This window comes from Salvelinus fontinalis, chromosome 6 (genome assembly GCF_029448725.1).
Source record: "Salvelinus fontinalis isolate EN_2023a chromosome 6, ASM2944872v1, whole genome shotgun sequence".
NCBI classification, from domain to species: domain Eukaryota; kingdom Metazoa; phylum Chordata; class Actinopteri; order Salmoniformes; family Salmonidae; genus Salvelinus; species Salvelinus fontinalis.
This window is the reverse complement of record NC_074670.1, coordinates 27636741-27662773: the sequence shown is the minus strand read 5'-3', so window position 1 is coordinate 27662773 and position 26033 is coordinate 27636741. Positions and strand designations below refer to the sequence as shown.

The window sequence follows — 26033 nt, the reverse complement described above, 5'->3', positions numbered from 1 at the left end:
GTTAGATTAAAACAAAACCCAGAGTAGTTTTCCCGAATCCCACTGATGGGGAGTTCACAGGGTATTGTCAGGTTGGCCACACTTGATAAGGTGCTCGACAGAATTCTTCTTGAACACAAATCTCTTGTATAACCTAAAGGGAATGCTCAATGTCAGGTTAGAATCAACCATACCAACATGTTTTTGTACCAATTAAAATATCAAATCATGTTTTGTGAGGATTATTGGGGCAAATCCACAAATGATTGCATGCATGTGTATGCACACTTTGAGGCATGGACTCTCCAACCTAACCCCGAAGGGGATGAATTTAGTCTGTGATTGCCCTATAGTTTTTTATTTCTCTATAATTCTTGCCCAAGTCAAAAGATTTGGCTGACCAGAGTGCACATTTGCCCATCATTCCCAAATATTGGCCTACACAGAACGATAGTAATGTACTGTCCTGGCTCATTTCCAGAACTCAATCAGTCTAGTGGATAAAATCACAAATCCTGTCAGAATGCTGAGAGCTCAGGGATTTCGCCACCATATTCGCACATCTATGGTAGCCTACTATGAACCCGTTATTGCACACTTGGCCGTTGCTCTCTGTCCTCATGGACAAGTGTTTCATTCATGTAGTTTACTGGTTCGTTGATTCACACGTATAGGCTACTTTCCTCCAGTTCGCTTGAGGTAATTATGAAATGTTTCTGTGGGATGCGATTGCGACTCGAGCATCACTACCACGCAGAAGAGCACGAGCAGGGGCAAGAAGGCGGGCTTTCGATAGCGTCAGAAGAGAATAAAGTAGTCGACCTAAATTATTTTCCGTAGCGTAATTATCCTACTACTCCCTGAGGGTGGTGCAGTAGTCAGAAGAAATTAATGAAGGAGGACGAATTAAATTGTGCGAGGTCTCAAGGCATATGTTTTAAAGTCTTGTAAAACATGATAAATCAACCAGCAACCGAACGAAAAGCTTAGGCGAGAAGGAACCCGAACGTTTGGAGTTGTGCGTAAAATATGGAAATGTTTTACTATCAACGTTTCATTGAAGTCATTAGTTGGTGAGTTTTCGTTCATTGTATACAATTTTCATTGTACATTTTAAATTGTGTAACCCTAACCCTAATTCATTTTGCAATTGTGTTTTTATATTAGACAGTTCATAAACTAGGCTACTGATTTACCAATCTGCATTGTAGGCTACTTGTCAATAATATGAACTAAGCACCTGTGGGCAACAATATTTTGTACATATTGTGAATTACATCATAACGTTACTTGTTTGTTTCTGGAAACTCAAGCAGGACAGTCGACTAGGAGCGGACTTGTGTTGTCGCCCTTTGGCATCGATTGATTTATGGGTCAGCCTAATTCAGACCCCATGTAATAGTTTTATGGTCAACGTGGGCTTCTGGACAGAGACCTCCTCAAACGAGTTCTTGACATGGCTTTCCACTTTAATCCCACAATAAGTGCCAAAATGGTGACTGTCATTTCCATTTTGTTCCTTTGACTCAACATTTGAACAGGTCCACAACCTAATATGGAAGGAACAAAAACACAAACATAATATAATATAAATAAATATACATAAATACAGTACCTGGGTTGGCTAGGCTATATTGTCAAAGAAGGAAAGGCTAGACTACTTGATTTATCTTCAGATGTAAGTGTATGCATGATGCTAAGTTTTTCCGGTGGTGACCATTTAAAAAAAAACATTTAAAGCAATCCTGATTGAGCATGGTAAATGTTCTTATCATTTAGAATAAGTTGGATGAGCCAATCATATAAATATCCTTTAAAACGTATAATTAGATAACTAGATGTTTATAATATATTTTCAATTTCATAATTGATTTTCATCTGCAGCCTGATAAACTAAAATGAACATTTAAATTATAATTCATCAAGGGAGAGAGAAAGATACAATAATGTTATCCAGCCTGTAAGGGAAAAAATGCTCCCCCCCCCAGCCAGAGAGGAGGTGTATATCACAACAATGAAGTGCAACTGGCAAAGCTGAGTGCCAAAGAGTACGTTTTGGTGACTGGCCAAATAGGCACTTTAATCAGGAGGTGCTTTATGCACAGGAAGTATTTCAGTCTCCTTGTTAGGGGACTGATTCATCCTCACTTTTAATTATTAACAAGACCTGATCTGGGTCAAGCAAGAAAGTATTTTTCATCAGTGCCTTCTTTGTTTTGCTTGGTCATCGTTACCGAAGTGTAAAGCCAATATTTTGAATGTACTTGTTCTTCATTTCAAAGTTCTGTGAGGCAGGGCTGCTTATACAGTCCCAACAATCCAGGAATGAGAATATATTTTGACGGGTTGCTCAGCTGCAGCTTTTAGCTTCATCTGCAGCCCTTAATAGTAGGCTTAGCTAAAAGGATTGGGGCAAGGTCACGCGGTAACGGAGTCACACTCCCACTATAAAAACGGCCATATCTTTTAAGATGTGTCATGGAGCCATATGGGAGTCATTAAATGCATACAATTAAGATGCATTATTTTGTTGCTGGGCAGCTGTGACTCCATCAAGCATTAATCATTATTTTGCGTTAAAGATATATTTGAACAATTACTTGTTAGTATTGCACTAACTAGTACGGCATTAAAAAATACATATATATTTATAAATATAATCGTTAAAGATGCAAAATGTAACATTTGGGCGACCTGACCAAATTCACATGGAAATGTGGGTTATAGATCTATTATTCTCATTGAAAGGAAGTCTAAGAAGCGGTAGATATGTTCTATGTGGGTTATTTCTATGTTTCCCAGTCATTAAGTTTAGTTTTTGCCGTCTTTTACTTTCGGTTTTGTATACCAGCTTCAAAAAGCTGAAAACACAATATTTTTGGTTACTGGAAAGATATTTCACAGAGGTTTAGATGGTACAATAATTCTCTATACATTGCTTGTTTTGTCACATAAACTAAAATTATTAGAATTTTAGCAACCAGGAAATGGCAGAACGATTTCTGCATATAGCACCTTTAAGATCTGGCCCCAATTTATTTAAAAAAGATATGCCCATTTTTATAGTGGGAGTGTGATCCCTCTACCCGCATGGCCTTGCCCTTTGAACCTGGAAGAATGCGCCACAGATCCCTGCACACTTTCATCCATTCTGCTCCAATTTGACTCTGATAGTCCAGGGGATTAACATCAAGGCAATTCCACAGTGAAATAATGGTGGTGAGACGACACTTTAATAGTATGCCAAACAAAAAACATTGATTTCAAAGTTAAACAAACCATATAACTCTATGGACAAGGACTACTTTTTTTCCCCCAGAACATTTTACAAAAATATATTTACTCGAAGAACAGTGCAGATGTAAAGTTTGGTAACAGAATGACAGTGAAATCTCCATCAGTGTTTTATGTCACCACGTTTTCCAAAAATGACTCTGAATTAAGTTTCAAAGATGTCTGCAGAAATAATGGGGTGTCAGCTATGATATGCTGTGTATATACAAAAGTATGTAGACACCCCTTCAAATTTGTTGGATTTGGCTATTTCAGCCACACCCGTTGCTGACAGATGTATAACATCGAGCACACAGCCGTGCAATCTCCATAGACAAACATTGGCAGTAGAATGGCCTTACTGAAGAGCTCAGTGACTTTCAACGTGGCACCGTCATAGGATGCCACCTTTACAACAAGTCAGTTTGTCAAATTTCTGCCCTGCTAGAGCTACCCCGGTCAAATGTAAGTGCTTGTTTTGGGAAGTAGAAACGTCTAGGATCAACAATGGTTCAGCCGCAAAGTGGTAGGGCACACAAGCTCTAAAAACGGGACCGCTAAGTGCTGAAGCGCGTAGTGAGTAAAAATCGCCTGTCCTCAGATGCAACACCCACTACCCAGTTTCAAACTGCCCCTGAAAGCAACGTTAGCACAATAACTGTTTGCCAGAAGCTTCATGAAATGGGTTTCTATGGGCGAGCAGCTGCACACAAGCTTAAGATCACCATGCGCAATGTCAAGCGTTGCCTGGAGTGGTGTAAAGCTTGCCGCCATTTCACTCTGGAGCAGTGGAAACGCGTTCTCTGCAGTGATGAATCACGCTTCACCAGCCAGTCCGACGGATGAATCTGGGTTTGGCAGATGCCAAGAGAACGCTACCTGCCCCAATGCATAGTTCCAACTGTAAAGTTTGGTGGAGGAGGAATAATGGTCTGGGGCTGTTTTTCATGTTTCGGGCTAGGCCCCTTAGTTCTAGTGAAGGGAACTCTTAACGCTACAGCATACAATTACATTCTAGATGCTTCTGTGCTTCCAACTTTGTGGCAACAGTTTGGGGAAGGCCCTTTCCTGTTTCAGCATGACAATGCCCTTGTGCACAAAGCGAGGTCCATACAGAAATGGTTTGTCGAGATCGGTTTTGAAGAACTTGACTGGCCTGCACAGAGCCGTGACATCAACCCCATTGAACACCTTTAGGAAGAATTGGAAAACCGATTGTGAGCCAGGCCTAATCGGCCAACATCAGTTCCCGACCTCATTAATGCTGTTGTGGCTGAATGGAAGCATGTCCCCGAAGCATCTAGTGGAAAGCCTTCCCAGAAGAGTGGAGGCTGTTATAGCAGCAAAGGGGGGACCAACTCCATATTAATGCCCATGATTTTGGAAAGAGATGTTCGACGAGCAGGTGTCCACGTGCTTTTGGTCATGTAGTGTATTTTACTTTATTTAGATTTCTTTTTATTTCCCCTTTATTTAACCAGGTAGGCAAGTTGAGAACAAGTTCTCATTTACAATTGCGACCTGGCCAAGATAAAGTAAAGCAGTTCGACACATACAACAACACAGAGTTACACATGGAGTAAAACAAACACACAGTCTATATACAATGTGAGCAAATGAGGTGAGATAAGGGAGGTAAAGGCAAAAAAAGGCCATGGTGGCGACAAACACAATATAGCAAGTAAAACACTGGAATGGTAGATTTGCAGTGGAAGAATGTGCAAAGTAGAAATAATGGGGTGCAAAGGAGCTAAATAAAGACAGTAGGGGAAGAGGTAGTTTGGGCTAAATTATAGATGGGCTATGTACAGGTGCAGTAATCTGTGAGCTGCTCTGACAGCTGGTGCTTAAAGCTAGTGAGGGAGATAAGTGTTTCAGAGATTTTTGTAGTTCGTTCCAGTCATTGGCAGCAGAGAACTGGAAGGAGAGGCAGCCAATGGAGGAATTGGTTTTGGGGGTGACCAGAGAGATATACCTGCTGGAGCGCGTGCTACAGGTGGGTGCTGCTATGGTGACCAGCGAGCTGAGATAAGGGGGGACTTTACCTAGCAGGGTCTTGTAGATGACCTGGAGCCAGTGGGATTGGCGACTAGTATGAAGCGAGGGCCAGCCAACGAGAGCGTACAGGTCGCAGTGGTGGGTAGTATATGGGGCTTTGGTGACAAAACGGATGGCGCTGTGATAGACTGCATTCAATTTATTGAGTAGGGTATTGGAGGCTATTTTGAAAATGACATTGCCGAAGTCGAGGATCGGTAGGATGGTCAGTTTTACGAGGGTATGTTTGGCAGCATGAGTGAAGGATGCTTTTTTGCGAAATAGGAAGCCAATTCTAGATTTAACTTTGGATTGGAGATGTTTGATGTGAGTCTGGAAGGAGTGTTTAAAGTCTAACCAGACACCTAGAATATGTGGACAACTACAAATACCTAAGTCAGAACCGTCCTTGAGTTTGGAAAAAAATATAAATATTTTGGTTATTGAACTACAGTGAAGTGGATTAACACATGGTAACAGAAGGATGGTAACAGAATGACATCATGGGTCCCTGATCTGTACTATAGACGGGTTAGCAGACGTCACAAAAACAATGCAAACGCTTTAATGGGGCAGAAGGCAGTGTGTTGTTGTGATTCTGGATGGCCAGATAGCTAGCAATAATGATAAGAAACTGCCATGTGGGGAGTTGTTTCAGCTAGTTTTATGTTGTTCTTGATACCATGTCTTGTTTTGAGGTGTTTTGACTGATTTCATGTCAATGCTAATATGGCAAAAATGTGCTAGCTAGCTAACCAACCACTGTAACGTATTTGAAGGACAAGTTCTCATTCTGCAAATGTATTTGTTTTCAATAAAACATCAGAGATTAAATATATACGTATGAACAAAAATATAAACACTATATGCAACTATTTCAAGGAATTTAAGGAAATCAGTCAATTGAAATAAATAAATTGGGCCCTAATCTATGGATTTCACATGACTTGGAATACAGATATGCATTTGTTGGTCACAGATACCTTAAAAAAAAGATAGGGGTGTGGATCAGAAAACCAGTTAGTATATGGTGTGACCACCCTTTGCCTCATGCAGCGCAACATCGCCTTCACATAGAGTTGATCAGGTTGTTGATTGTGGCCTGTTGTTCCACTCCTCTTCAATGGCTGTGCGAAGTTGCTGGTTATTGGCGGAAACTGGAACACGCTGTTGTAAATGTCAATCCAGAGCATCCCAAACATGCTCAATGGGTGACATGTCTGCTGAGTATGCAGGCCCTGGAAGAACTGGGACATTTTCAGCTTCCAGGAATTGTGTACAGATCCTTGCGACATGGGACAGTGCATTATCATGCTGAAACATGAGGTGATGGCTGTGGATGAATGGCATGACATTTGGCCTCAGGATTGAAATTGCCATTGATAAAATGCAATCGTTTTCATTGTCCGTAGCTTATGCCTGCCCATACCATAACCCCATCGCCACCATGGGGCACTCTATTCACAACGTTGACATCAGCAAACTGCTCGCCCACACGACGTCATACGGTTGTCAGGTTGGTTGAACGTACTTCCAAATTCTCAAAAATTATGTTAGAGGCGGCTTTTGGTAGAGAAATTAACATTCAATTCTCTGGCAATAGCTTTGGTGGACATTCCTGCTGTCAGCATGCCAATTGCACGCTCCCTCAAAACCTGAGACATCTGTGACATCTGTGACATGTACTGTGACAAAACCGCACATTTAAAGTTGCCTTTTATTGTCCCCAGCACAATGTGCACCTGTGCTCTGGACAATGCTATTTAATTAGCTTCTTGATTTGCCACACCGGTCAGGTGGATGGATTAAGTTGGCAAAGGAGAAACTCTCACTAACAGGGATGTAAACAAATTTGTGCACAAAATTTCAGAGAAATAAGATTTTGTGCGTATGAAACATTTCTGGGAACTTTTATTTCAAATAAAATTTTATTTGTCACATGCGCCGAATACAACAGGTAAAGTAGACCTTACTGTGAAATGCTTACTTACAAGTTCTTAACCAACAATGCCGTGACAAGAAATAATGTTAATAAAAGATTTACTAAATAAACTAAAGTAAAAAAAAAAAAGACAAATATGATTTCAGTGCTATCAATAAACAACTCCTGCATTCTCGCCAGTCAATGCATCCATATGACCCTCAAATATTTGGGGCCTTCCCAGCTAGCACATTTGGTTCCTTGGAAGTTTTTGGTTTCACATTGGTTGTTAGAATGAAGCCATGTTTTTCCTGACCGGTAAAACGTAACTTTTTTTTAGCGTTCTGCGAACAGACGTGAACATTTCGGCCTCCCTGTAACCCAAAAATGTATTTTAGGTTACAGGGAGGTTCTGAGAATGTTTTACTCTGGTACCCTTTAAGCTTTCCTGGGAGGTTTTACTAAAGCTCTGTGAATGGAGATTATAGTTAATTTGGAGGTTCTTGAATAACTTCTTTAAAACTTTCACTGAATTTTTCAATAAGACTTTTAATAAACTGCTATCTTATTTTGGGTTACATTTTTGAACTCCAAGCACAGATAGAACACATTGAGCCTATAATCTTCTGTTATTTTTTCATAGAATTAGTCCACTGCGCCACCAGGATGGAGGTAGCATGACATGTTTTTTTATGCACTCAAAACTGTTCATTTTAGTCTATTCAAACAGACTCAATTTCAAAGGAAACAAGCACTCCAAGATGCACTCACAAAGATCTGGCCAATAAATGGGCATGGCCAATACACCTGAACACACTTAACAAGATAGAGGATAGACAGAATTTTGTTGATGCTGAGAACGGAATGTGTATGTTTTTAAATAACATTCTCTAACATTACTAACGTTTTTTTGTGGTTTCTATTGAAAGAACAATTTGAGAACATTCACAATGGACAACCACACTCTCACCAAGCTCTAAGAAACATATTGTTTTCAGAACATTGTGTGCTATCTGGGCTTATACCCACAATACATCACTATGAACCAGACCAAATCTGTACCAATCATAGATGTCACAAGTTTAGACATCACAGTGCAGCACACGACATTAGAGTAAAGTACAGTACAGTTCAGTACATTTCAGTACAGTACAATAGAGTAAATTATATTGTACTCTACTCTAGTGTGCTCTACTGTACTGAACTCTACTGTACATTACTGTATTGCACTGACCTCTACTTTTCTGTACTATACTGTGGTGGGCTGTACTGTACTGTGCTGTCCAAACTTGTGAAACAGACATCTATGATTGGTTCAGATTTGGGCTGACCAAATTTCAACTACTTTTCAACATCCATGGACGTCCGGTGTAGGTCAGTGCTCAGTGGTGGGGTGGGGGGGGGGGGGGGGGGGGGCGTTGGTTACACTAAATGGAAAGAGAGGGGGCACATGGGTAGATGTCAGTAAGAGGTGGGTTATCCAGACTGTTTTCAAACTCTTGCTTTGACCACCACGTGACAGAAAGAAAACAGTTATGAGCTGAACATAACAGTATGCCAGTGGAAGGGAGGACAGGAGCAGGTAACCCAACTGTGGTTTCTGACTACTATGAATTCCCATTGTAGCCATTCAGTTGCAGTCAGTCTGTTACAGATTTTTTTGGTTATTATTTTTTCCCCGATTTGGTAACAGAATAATCACTTAATAAATCATGAACCAAATTGTTATCAGTAAAAACATTAACTAACTGGTTGGTCTACCTTTACTTGTTACTTCTGTGAACTTTCATAATCCTCCCTCTTCATGAGGGAGAGACATTTGAAAATATCTTAAAGATATGTGGGTTTTTGGTAACAGAATGACAAGACACTAGGCAATATTTCTTAAACTTACACAAGGCAAATCCTTAAAAAAAATGTATTTCTAATACCTTTTAAGACTTTCTGCTAGTTGTTTTCTAAGACCCCTTTTCCATCTGTTTGACCAGAAATCAAAGCCAGAGCTTATTCCTAATTTCTAGGATGGAAAATGGTTGATGGAGGATAATGTATTCTGTTCACACCAACTCTGTCCTGGGTTGACCGTTTCAAAGGATTGTTTCTGTCGTTCTCTTTTTTTTATGCCATATCATTAGCCTCAAACAATACCCATTTGGAACGATTGTTCATAAACATTATGCATACATAAAGTCACAATATGACTATTTAAATGGCAATACACTCAGGCTCATGTCAAACCAACAAATTACTTATTTTCATCATTGCAGTGGTTATGAGAGAGGTGCTAAAGGACTAGGACTAATGTTTACGGATGTTTTCATTCCACCTTTAAATTTGATTATGTTCAACTAAATTCTGTAGTGTTTCTGCATATCAGAGGACTTACTAAACTAATCAATGATGTAAACACAACGTCACAGCATAATAATAAAACCTCATTGTTAATTTGCCAACCAATCTATTTGAGCAAAATGAAGCATGGTTGGAACAAAAACCTGCATACTTACTCTGAGGTCACAAGGAAATGGACTCTGTGTTTCTGGAGCCTTTATTTGATGATGTATTCTTTCAGACTCAACCGCGGTTATCACCTTTATTAGATGAGAGAACAACCCCAGTATGTGCTGTACCCAGAGAGTACAGTATGTGTGTTTTATTACCATGCCACATGATTTGACCCACACTATAGCTTTAGCACCACCATAGCAGGTTACCTTTATTGGTATCAAGTTAGGATTGTGGATGGCTCTGATCAGATTAGCAAGCAGCCTGGTAAGTGTGCCAAAGGGGAAAAGCTCCACCTGTCCAGTGGTGTGTGGAGGATTATGTAGTGTAGTTGCTTTTCTGTGAAAAATGCAACACGTAACAAACTGTTGTGGCTCTCTTTCAAGACGTTGATCTCTTTGTCCTCTCAAAGCTGTTTTGGAATAGTGAAAGCAGAGCGGGTATGCTGAAAATGGAAGGACTTTCTAATGAAAGTGTAGCCTAAAGGATACCTTGTAACAGAGGCCCAATGTAATCCACGAATGGTAAAATTGGCTGCTGTTATTTATTCTTGGTATATTCCCCATAGGCAGAACGTTTCCTGACCGCTGAAGTCCACCTGAAGAATCAAGCACCTTTTGATGAAGCGTGCTTGCTGGAATCCTTGTTTACCATCCATCTCCTCCTGTCAGACATGGTTCTTTCTCTCATTGTACCTCGATGGATTCAATCCGTCAATGCTATTAACTAAAACGACCTCATTTGGCATGTCACATCTGTGCTACACTGAAACCAATTAACTTTTCTAATTTATTTGTGCTATTATTAATTTTGCAGACAGTACATTTTGTACGAGCAATGACTTAACTGACTCCCTTGATAAAGAATTATAATATAGTGCACCCTGCAACACGACAGAACACTGTCTCTGGAACCAGATTTATTTAAGTGGGCTGTCACAGTGACCCACTTCTGCCTCTGGCTGGGAGACAGAGTGAGAGTGTAAATACAAACATATTCAGAGCACACACACATCCGTGTGTATATATATATATACACACACACACACACACACACACACACACACACACACACACACACACACACACACACACACACACACACACACACACACACACACAGTCAGGGTTGTGTGAGGAGAATGTTTGGAGTCAAACGCAGGAAGCAGGTCTGAGCGAAAACCACAGAGTCTTTACTCAAAATATGTGCACAATTCCATACAATGGAAAGAAACAAATACGAACACGTATCGACATCAACACCTAACGTACAAACAATCACGGACAAACATCAATGAAAGACAGAGTGGTTAAATAGGGAACATGATGGAAGGAATTGATACCAGGTGTGTACAATACAGACAAAACAAAACGAAACTGAAAAATAGATCGATGGTGACTAGAAGGCCGGCGACGTCGACCGCCGAACACCACCCGAACAAGGAGAAGGGCCGACCTCGGCGGAAGTCGTGACAGTACCCCTCCCCTGACGCGCGGCTCCAGCAGCGCGACGACACCGGCCTCGGGGACGACCCGGAGGGCGAGGCGCAGGGCGATCCGGGTGGAGACGGTGAAACTCTTGTAGCATGGATGGATCTAGAATGTCCTCCACCGGTACCCAGCTTCTCTCCTCCGGACCGTACCCCTCCCACTCCACGAGGTACTGAAGGCCCCTCGCCCGACGTCTAGAATCCATAATGGCCCTTACGGTATACGCCGGGACCCCCTCGATGTCAAGAGGGGGCGGAGGGACCTCCCGCACCTCAGACTGCTGGAGCGGACCAGCCACCACCGGCCTGAGGAGAGACACATGGAACGAGGAATTAATACGATAATCAGGGGGGAGTTGTAACCTATAACAAACCTCGTTCAGTCTCCTCAGGACTTTAAATGGCCCCACAAACCGCGGACCCAGCTTCCGGCAGGGCAGGTGAAGGGGCAGGTTTCGGGTCGAGAGCCAGACCCGGTCCCCCGGTGCATACACCGGGGCCTCACTGCGGTGGCGGTCGGCACTCGCCTTTTGTCTCCTGATAGCCCGTTGTAACCGCACATGGGCAGCGTTCCAAGTCTCTTCTGAGTGCCGAAACCATTCATCCACCGCAGGAGCCTCAATCTGGCTCTGATGCCATGGTGCCAGGACCGGCTGGTAACCTAGCACACACTGAAACGGTGATAGGTTGGTAGAAGAGTGGCGGAGGGAGTTTTGGGCCATCTCCGCCCAGGGTATGTAAGCTGCCCACTCCCCCGGCCGGTCCTGGCAATAGGACCTCAGAAACCTACCCACATCCTGGTTTACTCTTTCCACCTGCCCGTTACTCTCGGGGTGGAAACCTGAGGTAAGGCTGACCGAGATCCCCAGGCGTTCCATAAACGCCCTCCAAACTCTAGATGTAAATTGGGGACCCCGATCAGAAACTATATCCTCAGGCACCCCATAGTGCCGGAATACATGGGTGAACAGAGCCTCCGCAGTTTGTAGAGCCGTAGGGAGACCGGGCAAAGGAAGAAGACGGCAGGACTTAGAAAACCGATCCACAACGACCAGGATCGTGGTGTTACCCCGCGATGGGGGAAGATCCGTCACGAAATCCACCGATAGGTGTGACCATGGTCGCTGTGGAACGGGAAGGGGTAGTAATTTCCCTCTGGGCAGATGTCTAGGTGCCTTGCACTGTGCACATACCGAACAGGAGGAAACATAAACCCGCACGTCCTTAGCTAAAGTGGGCCACCAGTACTTCCCAGAAAGGCAGCGCACCGTCCGACCGATACCAGGATGACCAGAGGAGGGTGACGTATGAGCCCAACAGATCAAACGATCGCGGACATCAAACGGAACGTACACACGCCCAACTGGACAGTCAGGTGGAATGGGCTCTGAACGTGACGCCCGTTCGATGTCCGCGTCCACCTCCCATACCACCGGTGCCACCAGGCGAGAGGCTGGAATGAGGGGAGTGGGATCTGAGGACCTCTCCTCTGTATCATACAGCCGGGACAGTGCGTCTGCCTTAACGTTCTGGGAACCTGGTTTGTAGGAAAGGGTGAAATCAAAACGGGTGAAAAACATGGCCCACCTTGCCTGGCGAGGGTTCATTCTCCTCGCCGCCCGGATGTATTCCAGATTGCGGTGGTCAGTCCAAATGAGAAAAGGGTGTCTTGCCCCCTCAAGCCAATGTCTCCACGCTTTCAGAGCCATGACAACAGCCAGCAACTCCCGGTCCCCCACATCATAGTTTCGCTCCGCCGGGCTGAGCTTCTTCGAAAAGAATGCACAGGGGCGGAGTTTTAGTGGCGTACCCGAGCGCTGAGACAGCACAGCCCCTATCCCCGCCTCGGACGCGTCCACCTCAACTATGAATGCTAAGGAAGGATCAGGATGCGCCAGCACGGGAGCTGCGGTAAACAGAGCCTTCAGGTGACCAAACGCCCTGTCCGCCCCAGCCGTCCACTGCAGTCGCACCGGTCCTCCCTTCAGCAGTGAGGTAATGGGAGCCGCTACCTGACCAAAACCCCGGATAAATCTCCGGTAGTAGTTGGCAAACCCTAAAAACCGCTGCACTTCCTTTACCGTGGTTGGAGTCGGCCAATTACGCACGGCTGAAATGCGGTCATTCTCCATCTCTACCCCTGACGCAGAAAAGCGGTACCCTAGGAAGGAGATGGACTGTTGGAAGAACAGACATTTCTCAGCCTTGACATACAGGTCATGCTCCAACAGTCGACCAAGCACCCTGCGCACTAGGGACACATGCTCGGCGCGTGTAGCGGAGTATATCAGAATGTCATCGATATACACCACTACACCCTGCCCGTGCAGGTCCCTGAAAATCTCATCCACAAAGGATTGGAAGACTGATGGAGCATTCATTAACCCGTACGGCATGACTTGGTACTCATAATGCCCAGAAGTGGTGCTAAAAGCTGTCTTCCACTCATCTCCCTTCTTGATACGCACCAGGTTGTAAGCGCTCCTGAGGTCCAATTTTGTGAAGAAGCGCGCCCCGTGTAATGACTCGGTCATACTCGCTATAAGTGGTAGCGGGTAACTGTATTTTACTGTGATCTTATTTAATCCGCGATAATCAATACACGGGCGCAAACCTCCATCCTTCTTCTTCACAAAAAAGAAACTCGAGGAGACAGGTGAGATGGAAGGCCGAATGTATCCCTGTCCCAGAGATTCGGTGACATATGTCTCCATAGCCACCGTCTCCTCCTGTGACAGTGGATACACGTGACTCCTGGGAAGTTTAGCGTCTACCAAGAGATCTATCACACAATCCCCCGGTCGATGGGGTGGTAATTGAGTCGCCTTCTTTTTACAGAAGGCGAGTGCCAAATCGGCATATTCGGGAGGAATGTGCATAGTGGAAACCTGGTTTGGACTTTCCACCGTAGTAGCACCTAAGGAAACACCTACACACCTCCCTGAACACTGACAGGACCATCCCTTGAGAGCCCTCTGTTGCCATGAAATAATCGGATCATGAGAGGCCAACCAGGGAAGACCCAACACAACAGGAAACGCAGGAGAGTCAATCAGAAAGAGACAAATTCTTTCCTCGTGATCCCCCCGCGTTCTCATAACGATGGGTACTGTGACCTCCCCAACCAGCCCCGACCCCAAAGGACGACTATCTAAGGCATGTACAGGGAAGGGAACATCAACTGGAATAATAGGGATCCCTAAGCTATGAGCCAAAGAGCGGTCAATAAAATTCCCAGCTGCGCCTGAATCTACTAGCGCCTTATGCTGGGAATGTGGGGAAAACCCAGGAAATTCTATAGATAACCACATGAGGTCAACAGAAGGCTCTGGGTGAGTTATGTGCCTACTCACCTGAGACGACCCACCAGTGCTCCGCCTGCTACCTCGACTCCCAGGAGAAACACCCCAGCACCGGACAGCAGTGTGCCCTCTACGTCCACAGTTGGTACATGGAGTGGTTCCCCCTCCGGTCTCCCTCCTAGAAACCCCTCCCAACTCCATAGGGGTTGGATCCAAGGAGCTGTGTTCTGGAATGGGCGGACCCCGATCTAGACGCCCGCGGGAAGCTAACAGGTTATCCAGCCGGATAGATAAATCTACCAGCTGGTCCAGGTTGAGAGTGGTGTCCCTGCAGGCTAGCTCCCTACGAACGTCCTCTCGTAGACTACACCTATAATGATCGATCAGGGCCCGCTTATTCCATCCCGCACCAGCGGCCAGAGTACGGAAGTCCAAAGCGAAATCTTGGGCGCTCCTCATCCCCTGCCTGAGATGAAACAATCGCTCTCCCGCCGCTCTCCCTTCAGGTGGATGGTCAAACACTGCCCGGAAGCGGCGAGAGAAGTCATCATAATCATCCAGAGTAGAACCCTCTCTTCCCCATATGGCGTTGGCCCACTCCAGGGCTTTACCAGTCAGACAGGAGATGAGAGCGCCCACCCTCTCGTGTCCTGACGGGGACGGATGAACAGATGCCAGGTATAACTCTAGCTGTAGAAGGAAACCCTGACACCCGGCCGCTGTTCCGTCATACGCTCCCGGAAGCGAGAGCCGAATTCCACTGGTTCCGACCAGTGGAGGGATGGATGGTGGTGTAGGTAGAGGTGCTGGTGTTGGTGCTGGGGTTGGTGCTGGGTTCTGATTACCCGGGAGACCTCCTCTCTCCCATCTATCCATAGTCTGCAGCACGCGATCCATGGCTGTCCCTAACCTATGCAACATAGTTGCGTGCTGTTGCACCTGCTCCTCTACTGGGAGAGAAGGGCTGGCTGCGCCTGCTGACTCCATTTGAAATTGGTCCGTGATTCTGTCAGGGTTGTGTGAGGAGAATGTTTGGAGTCAAACGCAGGAAGCAGGTCTGAGCGAAAACCACAGAGTCTTTACTCAAAATATGTGCACAATTCCATACAATGGAAAGAAACAAATACGAACACGTATCGACATCAACACCTAACGTACAAACAATCACGGACAAACATCAATGAAAGACAGAGTGGTTAAATAGGGAACATGATGGAAGGAATTGATACCAGGTGTGTACAATACAGACAAAACAAAACGAAACTGAAAAATAGATCGATGGTGACTAGAAGGCCGGCGACGTCGACCGCCGAACACCACCCGAACAAGGAGAAGGGCCGACCTCGGCGGAAGTCGTGACACACACACACACACACACACACACAAAATGCATAACGCCTAACCCTAAGCATACCGACGCATAAACACACATTCCACCATACAAAGACCAAAAACTCCCCCAAACCCACAGACATTTAAGTTGCAAATACACACAAAAAGCATTTGTATAAAACACATTTAATCCATATGAAACAAATGCAATTGCAAATGTGGGCACAGTGTCACACATTTAATATAATCATATTTGTCACAGTTGCAAGCTTACAGCCAGACAAACATACTCTTCTTTATGGCTTCCCTACATGCTTACTGTAATGCAAATACACAATCTATCTAACGTAGGTCTGCACACACGCGCGCACACACACACACCGCAATATTATTGAGGTATACAATGTCTTTACAAAATGTTTTAAAGTGATTGAATCAGAAATGGCTCGCTTGACTTGAGGTTGTTTACGAGCCCTTTCTCCTTTTTCTGGCAGACCCAATGGAAAAAGAATCTGGCATTCTGAAGAGCACTGCTATTCTCTCCCCCTCAGCCTAGCAGCTGTTCTGCTCACAAACCTTTTAATACAGGCTTGTAGAACTCTGGTGCATATCACAGGGGCTGGTACACTGTGGCAGGTGCCAGGAGCAATAAACAATGTCTTTCCATCATATAAAAACATACAGATATACACACAGAGACACTTTCAACAGAGTGTAACACACACCCGGGCCCCCAGGTCCGGGCTGTTGTTTCATTTCAGCCATCTTAATTGGTCTAAGAATAGCACTTAGGCAAGTGTCAAAGTGTAGCCTGGCTTACACTGTGCATTCTCTTTCTAACCCCATGGCGATTTAGAGAGTGACCAATGTGGGGAGGGGAGGAAAAGTCTGCCAGGGTGTCTGTTTTGAGGACAGACTTCAATACAATGAATGAACATAAGACTGTTCTCGTGGCCCATCCAAAGCAGCCCCCAGCTAGACATCATGCACCGGTTCAATTGGGTCTTTTTGCCTATAATCTCTAAGTGTTCCTGCCAGTACTGTTTGGGAAAAATATGTCTTGAAGTAGGAAAGACCAAAGGCTTTGGGAAATACTAGGCAGGCTGCAGAGCAGATATCACTTAAAAACAATGAATCACATTAAAAACAGATCACACTTAGTTTGAGGTTGTTGTTTTGCTCCGTTTCTGCTGTGGGTCATGTCAAAATGAGGAGGCGGCTTATGAGCCACAGTGCTGAGTGTGTTGGTTACCTAAAGTGATTCCATGGAGTCAGTAATGGGGATTTTGTAGCTAGGCACGCACTGCAAGGTCACTGTTTTGACACCCAGAATGTTCTGACATCTGTCCACAGTTTGATGTAACACGATGACAGCTGAGCGGACTTGATGAGTTTTGTGTGATGATGGGGGAGAGCTGAGTGGGAAAGTCCAAATGTTTGAAAGAATTAAGCAACAGTGGGGACCAACCCAAACACCAAACTTGGTTTCTGGATCTGCCATGGGATTGTCTGAGTGGATGTTACATCAGGTTGGCTTTGATATTGTTTGCATTTAGCGTTGTGGTTGTCTGTTAGATAAGAGCTGGCCGCTGCACAGGTTTGGACAGCTGGGTTTTTGTGTTATGCAAAAGGTTAACGGCAGCATCATATTGGCCAATCAGGCATTTTGCCATCAACTGTCCAGCTGAAAACAAAACAAACCCAATACCCTTACCACCCAAGACAGACTTCATTCAGCAGCTTCCTCAACAACAACTATTTCAATCGGAACAATAGTTGAAATTGAATACTATTTTTACTTGTTAGAATGTACTTAGAATAAATACAGAGGAATATGATACCGTGTAACTGGAATCTAGATCTCTTCTAGGTCTCTTTGTGACCCCTAGGTCATGACCATTGACTGCAATCTAACTTCATGGTGTATGCATGGACATACAGTACCAGTCAAAAGTTTGGACACACCTACTCATTCAAGGGTTTTTCTTTATTTGTACTATTTACTACATTGTAGAATAATAGTGAAGACATCAAAACTATGAAATAACACATACTGTATGAAATCATGTACTAACCAAAAACAAATCAAAATATATTATGTATTTTAGATTCTTCAAAGTAGACACCCTTTGCCTTGATGACAGCTTTGCACACTCTTGGCATTCTCTCAACCAGCTTCACATGGAATGCTTTTCCAGCAGTCTTGAAGGAGTTCCCACATATGCTGAGCACTTGTTGCCTGCTTTTCCTTCATTCTGCAGTCCAACTCATCCCAAACCATCTCAATTGGGTTGAGGTTGGGTGATTGTGGAGGCCAGATCATCTGATGCACTGTTCAATCACTCGCCTTCTTGGTCAAATAGCCCTTACACAGCCTGGAGGTGTGTTGGGCCATTGTCCTGTTGAAAAACAAATGATAGTCCCACTAAGAGCAAACTAGATGGGATGGCGTATCACTGCAGAATGATGTGGTAGCCATGCTGGTTAAGTGTGCCTTAATCTGAATAAATCACAGACAATGTCACCAGCAAAGCAACCCCACACCTTCTCCATGCTTCATGGTGGGAACCACACATGCAGAGATCATCCATTCACCTACTCTTTGTCTCACAAAGACACTGCAGATTTGTTTGTTTAGATCAAGATGGGGCACAGTCATGGGCATATGCTTCATTACCGTACCAATCCCTTTTAGCCTGCAATTTAGACTGAGGATATAAGGTGCAGAGTAAAAGTGGTAAAGGACGTATTATTTGGTAATCAATTAGTGGTTGGAACCAAAAATCTCATTTGGACTCAGACCAAAGGACAGATTTCCACTGGTCTAATGTCCATTACTCGTGTTTCTTGGCCCAAGTAAGTCTCTTCTTATTATTGGTGTCCTTTTTAGTAGTGGTTTCTTTGCAGCAATTCAACCATGACGGCCTGATTCATGCAGTCTCCTTTGAACAGTTGATGTTGGGATGTGTTACTTGAACTCTGTGAAGCATTTATTTGGGCTTCAATTTCTGAGGCTGGAAACTCTAATGATCTTATCCTCTGCAGCAGAGGTAACTCTGGATTTTCCTTTCCTGTGGCGGTCCTTATGAGAGACAGTTTTATCATAGCGCTTGATGGTTTTTGCAACTGCACTTGAATAAATGTTCTGCATTGACTGACCATGTCCTCAAGTAATGATGGACTGTCGTTTCTCTTTGCTTATTTGAGCTGTTCTTGCCATAATATGGACTTGGTCGTTTACCAAATAGGGCTATCTTCTGTATACTACCCCTAGCTTGTCACAGCATAACTAATTGGCTCAAACGCATTAAAAAGGAAAGAAATTCCACAAATTACCTTTTAACAAGGCACACTTGTTAAATGAAATGCATTCCAGGTGGCTACCTCCATGACACTGGTTAAGAGAATGCCAAGAGTGTGCAAAGCTGTCATCAAGGCATAGGGTGGCTACTTTGAATTATCTCAAATAGAAATAGATTTTGATTTGTTCAACACTTTTTATACTTACTACATGATTCCACATGTGTTATTTCGTCGTTTTTTGGGTGTCAGGGAAAATGTATGGAGTAAAAAGTACAATATTTTCTTAAGGAATGTAGTGAATTAAAAGTATAAGTAGTCTAAAATATAAAAAGTAAAGTACAGATACCCCCAAAAACTACTCAAGTAGCACTTTATTTTTACTTAAGTACTTTACACCACTGCTTTTAATGTTGTCGATTTCGATTTTGCCCTTTGGTGTTTATGAGGGCTACTGTAGATCTACATGTAGTTGCAGTTACGACTAATGTTTTTGCCATTTTTGTCGGTATAAGAGTAAGTGCTTTAGTCGTCATCAGGATTAAAACTTTTTAAAAGCATTCCCAAAATCTGATTGTACCGTAGTTGAATCACAGATGTTGCTGAAATGTATGTCATATTATATTTTATATATTTGTACTTAAAAGGATAGTTCGAGATTTTGTCAATTAAGCCTTTTTTTTCTACTTACCCAGAGTCAAATGAAAAAATGTATGTGTCTGTGTGCAGTTTAAAGGAAGTCAAAGGTAGTTTCTGGAGCTATTGCTTACTAGCGTTAGTGCAATGACTGGAAGTCTACAGTAGCTGCTAGCATTGTATTCATGAGTTCATCTGACTCTGGGTAAATAGAAGAAACGGCCTAATTACTAAAATCTTGAACTATCCCTTTTAATACAGTGTAGTGGAAAATGTTCCCTAATTTCTTGTCTTGCTTAATTAATTGAAAATGAGGCTGCACAGTACGACAAAACCTTTTTGTTTCTTGGGGTATGTATGATGTGCCTCCATGGGAATGTTTGACTATTCCCTACTCGACCTTCTCAACTTGGTCCTGTATAGCTTACGTGTGCACATCTGCCGTCACGTGTCACGTGTCACTGGCCCTTCCCCAGATAGCCTGCCTAATCCAGATGTCTGGCCAGGGGGCACAGCTCCCATCCGAACTGGCCTTCATCAGGGTTTTTAGAATCAGTGAGCATAGGTCTGGATGCACTAATGAGGAATTTTTTTGTGCAGATCAAGATGGGGCACAGTCATGGGCGTATGTTTCATTACCGTACCACTACCTTTTAGCCTGCAGCTTAGACTGAGGATATAAGGTGCAGAGTACAAGTGGTAAAGGATGTATTATTTGGTAATCAATTAGTAGAGATGCTATCTGTATTAAACAGAGATGTAGGTCGATAGTAACTATGAAATCTGCTCTAAATAGTACACTAATTATGCTCTGACGTTAATTAAAAAAAAATATATATATTTTTATTATCTTGATTCCACGCTCAAATTCACCACTTTGTTAGGTTTATCTCAAAATGTTGGAAACTCATGCTTTGTCCATAAATTTAGCATTTGCAATCCATGATTTACAAATGCTACAAAGAATCCTTGCTTATGTTTTTTTTGGGAGGGGGAAGATTTATTCCTGTCTCTTGTCTCTCTAGGCCATTTGCAAGGACCTGTTTTTTACAGAACATCATCTCTTATAGAAGACTTAACTCAAGTCTGATCCCAACTTGACCACCACTGGTTATGAAAACCTGCATCCTCATAGTAAATCGGTAAGTTCCTTAACAAATACTAAAATATATTCATACCTTTGTTTTAATTTGTTATGGCATTGCAAGTAAGCATGACTGTTCTTTAGCTATCGGTTCATAACTTGTGTCCTTTTTGTTTCCCTTTTTAGGCAGGAGGCAAGATGTTTGTGGAGTCTGTTGTCCGATGGGGGGCATGGAGCATCTTGCTCCAGTGTGGATTATTGGGTGTGTCAGCAGGGGACTTCCCCTGGCCTTGCCCTGCCAGGTGTGTGTGTCGGCTTGAGACTTTAGAAGTGAACTGCTCTGACAAACAGCTGACTTCTGTGTCTCAGGGCTTCGCTAGTGGCACCCAGCACATTAACTTATCTCGTAACAAGCTGAAGACACTGGGTCGTCGGCAGTTCTTTGGATTGACCCAGCTAGAGGATCTGGACATTAGTGACAATGTCATCGCCATGATTGATGTGGAGGCTTTCCAGGGCCTGCAGAACCTCAAGACCCTGTGCATTAGGAGCAACCGCCTCAAGATCATCTCTGTGGGGGTCTTCTCCGGACTGCCCAGCCTGCGCTTCCTGGACCTGAGTGAGAACGAGATCCTAGTCTTTCTGGACTACACCTTCCGTGAGTTGGTGAGCCTGCACCAGCTGGAGGCTGGGGAGAATGACCTGGTGTTCATCTCCCAGCGGGCCTTTACCGGCCTGCAGAACCTGCAGGAGCTCAATCTGGACCGCAGCAACCTGACCTCCATCCCCACGGAGGCACTGTCCCAGCTCCAGAGCCTGACTCGGCTGCGCATGATCCGCCTCACCATCTCGGCGCTGCCCAACAATGCCTTCCGCCGCCTGCATCGGCTGCGTAGCCTCGTCATCTCCCACTGGCCCTTGCTGGACACCCTGGCCAGCAACAGCCTGATTGGCCTCAACCTCACCTCGCTGGTCATCAGCAGCTGCAATCTCAGTGCTGTACCATACCAGGTGCTGCGCCACCTGGTCTACCTTGGCTACCTGGACCTGTCCTACAACCCCATCACAGCCATCCAGGGTAACCTGCTGGGGGACTTGTTGCGGCTGCAGGAACTGCACCTAGCTGGGGGCAACTTGCTCCGCATCGAGCCAGGGGCCTTCAGGGGGCTGGCTTACTTCCGTCTACTCAACGTGACATCCAACCAGCTCAGCACACTGGAGGAGAGTGCCTTCCACTCGGTGGGGAATCTGCAGGTCCTGCGGCTAGATGGGAACCCCCTGGCCTGTGACTGCCGACTGCTCTGGGTGGTCCGCCGGCGACAGCGCCTAAACTTTGACGGCCGCCAACCCACCTGCTCCACCCCAGACATGGTGCGAGAGCGGGAATTCCGGGACTTCTCAGAGAAAGAGCTCCCGAGACTATTCACCTGCCGGCAGGCCCGAATTGTAGACCGCAGGTCCCAGGAGGTTAGGGTGGAGGAGGGCACTACAGTGCTCTTCTCCTGCAAGGCGGACGGTGACCCAATGCCCTCCTTTACCTGGTTGTCAGCCCAGCGGATTCCGCTCTCCACTACGGGGCGCATCAGGGTGTTGTCCAATGGAACTCTAGAGGTACGCTATGCCCAGGTTCAGGACAGCGGCACATACCGGTGCACAGCGGGTAATGCAGCTGGCAACGACAGCCTGTACGTCAGCCTCTATGTGAAGGGTTTCCCACGTAACCGCACCACACCCTTTTTCACCAACGAAGGCTGGATAGAGTCCTCACATGCCCCTACTGCCAACTCCTCTGCCCAGGTGGCCAATCAGTACCCATTTGATGCCAAGACACTGATCATCGCCACCACCATGGGCTTCCTGTCCTTCCTCAGCTCAGTGGCTATCTGCTTCGTCTTCATGTTCTTCTGGAGCCAGAGCAAGGGGCAAATCAAACACACAGCCACCATCGACTATGTGCCCCGTACCTCAATGGGGGTAGGAGGAGGAGGAGGGGGTGGAGGTGACGCTGGCAAGTTCACCATGAAGCTTATCTAAGGTTATGTGGGAGAGGACCTGGGACACATTGACTGTGTCACTCCCTGAGGGTGAAGGCTCTACAGGGACACTGCCTGCCTTCAGAAAGCTAGATCCTCAGTGCACCCTTAACATACGGAAATTATACATATCTGATGACATATCATCCTAAATATCTTGGAGAAGAAAATAATGAACAGTGGTTGTCTAGAAGCCGGTTTATTTAAACTCTGTTGTCAATTTTTTTAAATGGTGTCAGTATTTATCTAACATTACAATTACAGTGCTAGAAATCGAACGTGATGATATGAAATATTATACATGTTCATGTGTATAAGGAATGCTCTTAAAGTGTCAAGGTTCATTTCACTCATATCAGATGTGCTTGGTGGATCTGATATACAGATATATAGTAAGTGTGGATATCATGTGTCAACTTGCCAATACAGGTCAAGCAAGAATTGCCCTCTGACCTGAGGATAACTATTTATGCTTATACACAGAGGATCCATTCAGAGACTGCATACTCATCATTTGCTTAAGGCTCTATGAAGCTATAATAATATGCAAACCCATGACTGTAGTTATATAGTTATAATAGATGTATAGAATATTGTACTAGGCTATATTCAAATACGGTAGATAAATCAGTTTCACTGTACAGTAACATATCATGGCTCACATTTTGACTAGCCGCTAGTTAACGAAAATTCATGTTTTGGGGACAGGAGTATTATTTAGTTATCGGAATATGACAGTGTCCAGCGGGTGATGAAATTCTAATCTGTACATGAGAATGTATCCAATTCCATGTCATATTATAAACAATCTTTTAAGCTTTAAATCCTTTTTCCATTTTCTTTTTTTTATAACAAAGTACGATAGTTTGCACACATCAAATACAAAGAATTCAAGATTATTTTTTGCAAGTCATTTCCTTTTTATATCAGTGGAATTTCTTACTGTGTCATTTGGTAAGATATTGTAATCAGCAACAATGCTTCAATGATAATATAACTGTTTAACATTCATGTAACCTCACACTGTTTATTTTTCCTGAATGTTTATCGATCACAGGGTATTGAAAATATGTGCCTGAGTAATCTCACTCGCCATTCAAGAAACAATGATGAACTGTAATGGCAAACAGTACCTTGTGAAATTCAATGTCAAATGTAGGTCATGGACATTTCCATGCTCTAGGTTACTTTATGGCTGTATCTAGTCCTGTGGATTAGTGCCACTCAAATATGCCACTCTTCTTTCATGTACACTTGTTGTGTAGGTACACACAAACCAAAATTCCCAAACAATGTAAATGATGTACACATCTATAGTTAAGTCTGTTGTTTTGCTATCTTATTTGTAAAATATAATCTTTTTGCATTATGAAATGATTAAAAACCTCTTTAACCTGCCTTATTGCCATGGATTGATTCAGCAATATCCCATAGCGTTTTATGAAATGACAAAAACTACTTTTCAGTCCGCTACAACATACAAATCGCAGTGGTTCTGAGTTGGGCTCTATTTTAAATGACTATACAGTACATTGTTAAAGAATTGCTATGAGAGAGACATCCTTCCCTGCATAAGACACAGTATGAGATTATTAACAATGTTTTGACTCAGTTGTCACACCATTTCAATCGAATAGAGCAGAGAAAATAAACAGATTTGTTTCATCGCCTCAGCGCAAACGCAGATGGTTATTTGATAGAGCTGTGTTTGTCTGTTACCCTTCCTTGTTAGTCTTAATTTTCTGATGGGATAGGGGGAAATAGTAAATTAGGGTTTTGCTGTATATTGTCTCATTAGTTCAGTTGAAGGTGACAGGATGAAGGTCAACCTCAGGAGATCCACGATCCACTGACAATTTCCCGTCCAGACGGATATGAAGCCCACCAGCTCTAAGTGGATTCTGTGGAAAGCAAATCATTTTCTCTCTCTTGCCCTTGCCCAGAATAATCTAGAAAAAATGATAATCACGTGCATGAGCAGAGATTTAAACCCTTTTGGATTACCTCTGCATGTCTCAATCTGTTATATAGGTCTGTCTGGTGGCTGCTAACCCAAGGCCTGGCCTGTCATATTATCTGTTTTAATGCAACTATTTCCTCTCATGGAATGGATTCCAAAGGTTTTACTGTAGCGTCATAAGCCAATGCTCCCTATGTTAAAGACAGCGAGGACAGGAAATCATTATTTTTGTAGGTATAAATCTATTTAGGTTTACAACAGGCTGCCAAAGATATATATACTCTCAAGTAGGTCTCATGGTTTACAGTACAGGTCTACAGTATTATTGCACCTCTACACAGATATGCCCACAAGAGAAAGAACGTGTCAGGTGTGTCAGTTCTAACATGTTCACCTTTAATGAACCCACAGTGCGGTTTTTCTTTACCTATAGTTGATTGAATTGGGGCCCTTTTGTCTGAATTCCAGATGATAAAATAACCATGATGCTTTGTGTTCCCCTTATCTGGCCTGATGCTGGCCACTGAGTGGTGCTAAAACGCCATGGTTAAAGACTCTCAAGTCTCATCCATTACACTTACCAAACATATTTTATTTTGTATTAATTATACAAAGGTGCTGGGTCACCGTTTCTTGGGAAATCATTTTGTGGAACTCCTACTGATTGGATTTTATAAGAAGGGAAATAAAATGTAGTTATAGGTGACAATGACTAATTAATCTAGGCGATGGGTTGAAGTATGGCATATGCTGCAGATACAGTAGCCTATATCTAAAATAACAGATGCCAAATGATCTCTGTATTATGTAAATATAGTATTTTGCTAAAAGTGTCTAAATATCTATTACTCTGGAGTTGCTGTGAAGGCTCTTCTTTGGTGTCTCAGACCAGCTGGTGTGTTAACGGACATATTCAGTCAATCCTTATCCCAGTCTGCTGTTCCCACATGCTTCAATAGGGCCACCATTGTTCCTGTTCCCAAGAAAGCGAAGGTAACTGAGCTAAATGACTATCGCCCCATAGCACTCACTTCCATCATCATGAAGTGCTTTGAGAGACTAGTCAAGGACCATATCACCTCCACCCTACCTGACACCCTAGACCCACTCCAATTTGCTTACCGCCCCAATAGAGCCACAGACGACGCAATCGCAATCACACTGCACACTGTCCTAACCCAT

At 43.9% G+C, this 26033-nt stretch overlaps 1 protein-coding gene across 1 annotated transcript; it reads left to right on the top strand.

The window, feature by feature from the left end:
* The first annotated feature begins 527 nt into the window (after window positions 1-527).
* Window positions 528-24288, top strand: lingo4b (leucine rich repeat and Ig domain containing 4b). The gene is made up of 3 exons (XM_055925869.1): window positions 528-1052; window positions 20800-20916; window positions 21045-24288. Exon 3 carries the CDS (start codon window positions 21057-21059, stop codon window positions 22890-22892), a length of 1836 nt encoding a protein of 611 aa, XP_055781844.1. The 5' UTR covers window positions 528-1052; window positions 20800-20916; window positions 21045-21056; the 3' UTR covers window positions 22893-24288.
* Window positions 24289-26033: the final 1745 nt, after the last annotated feature.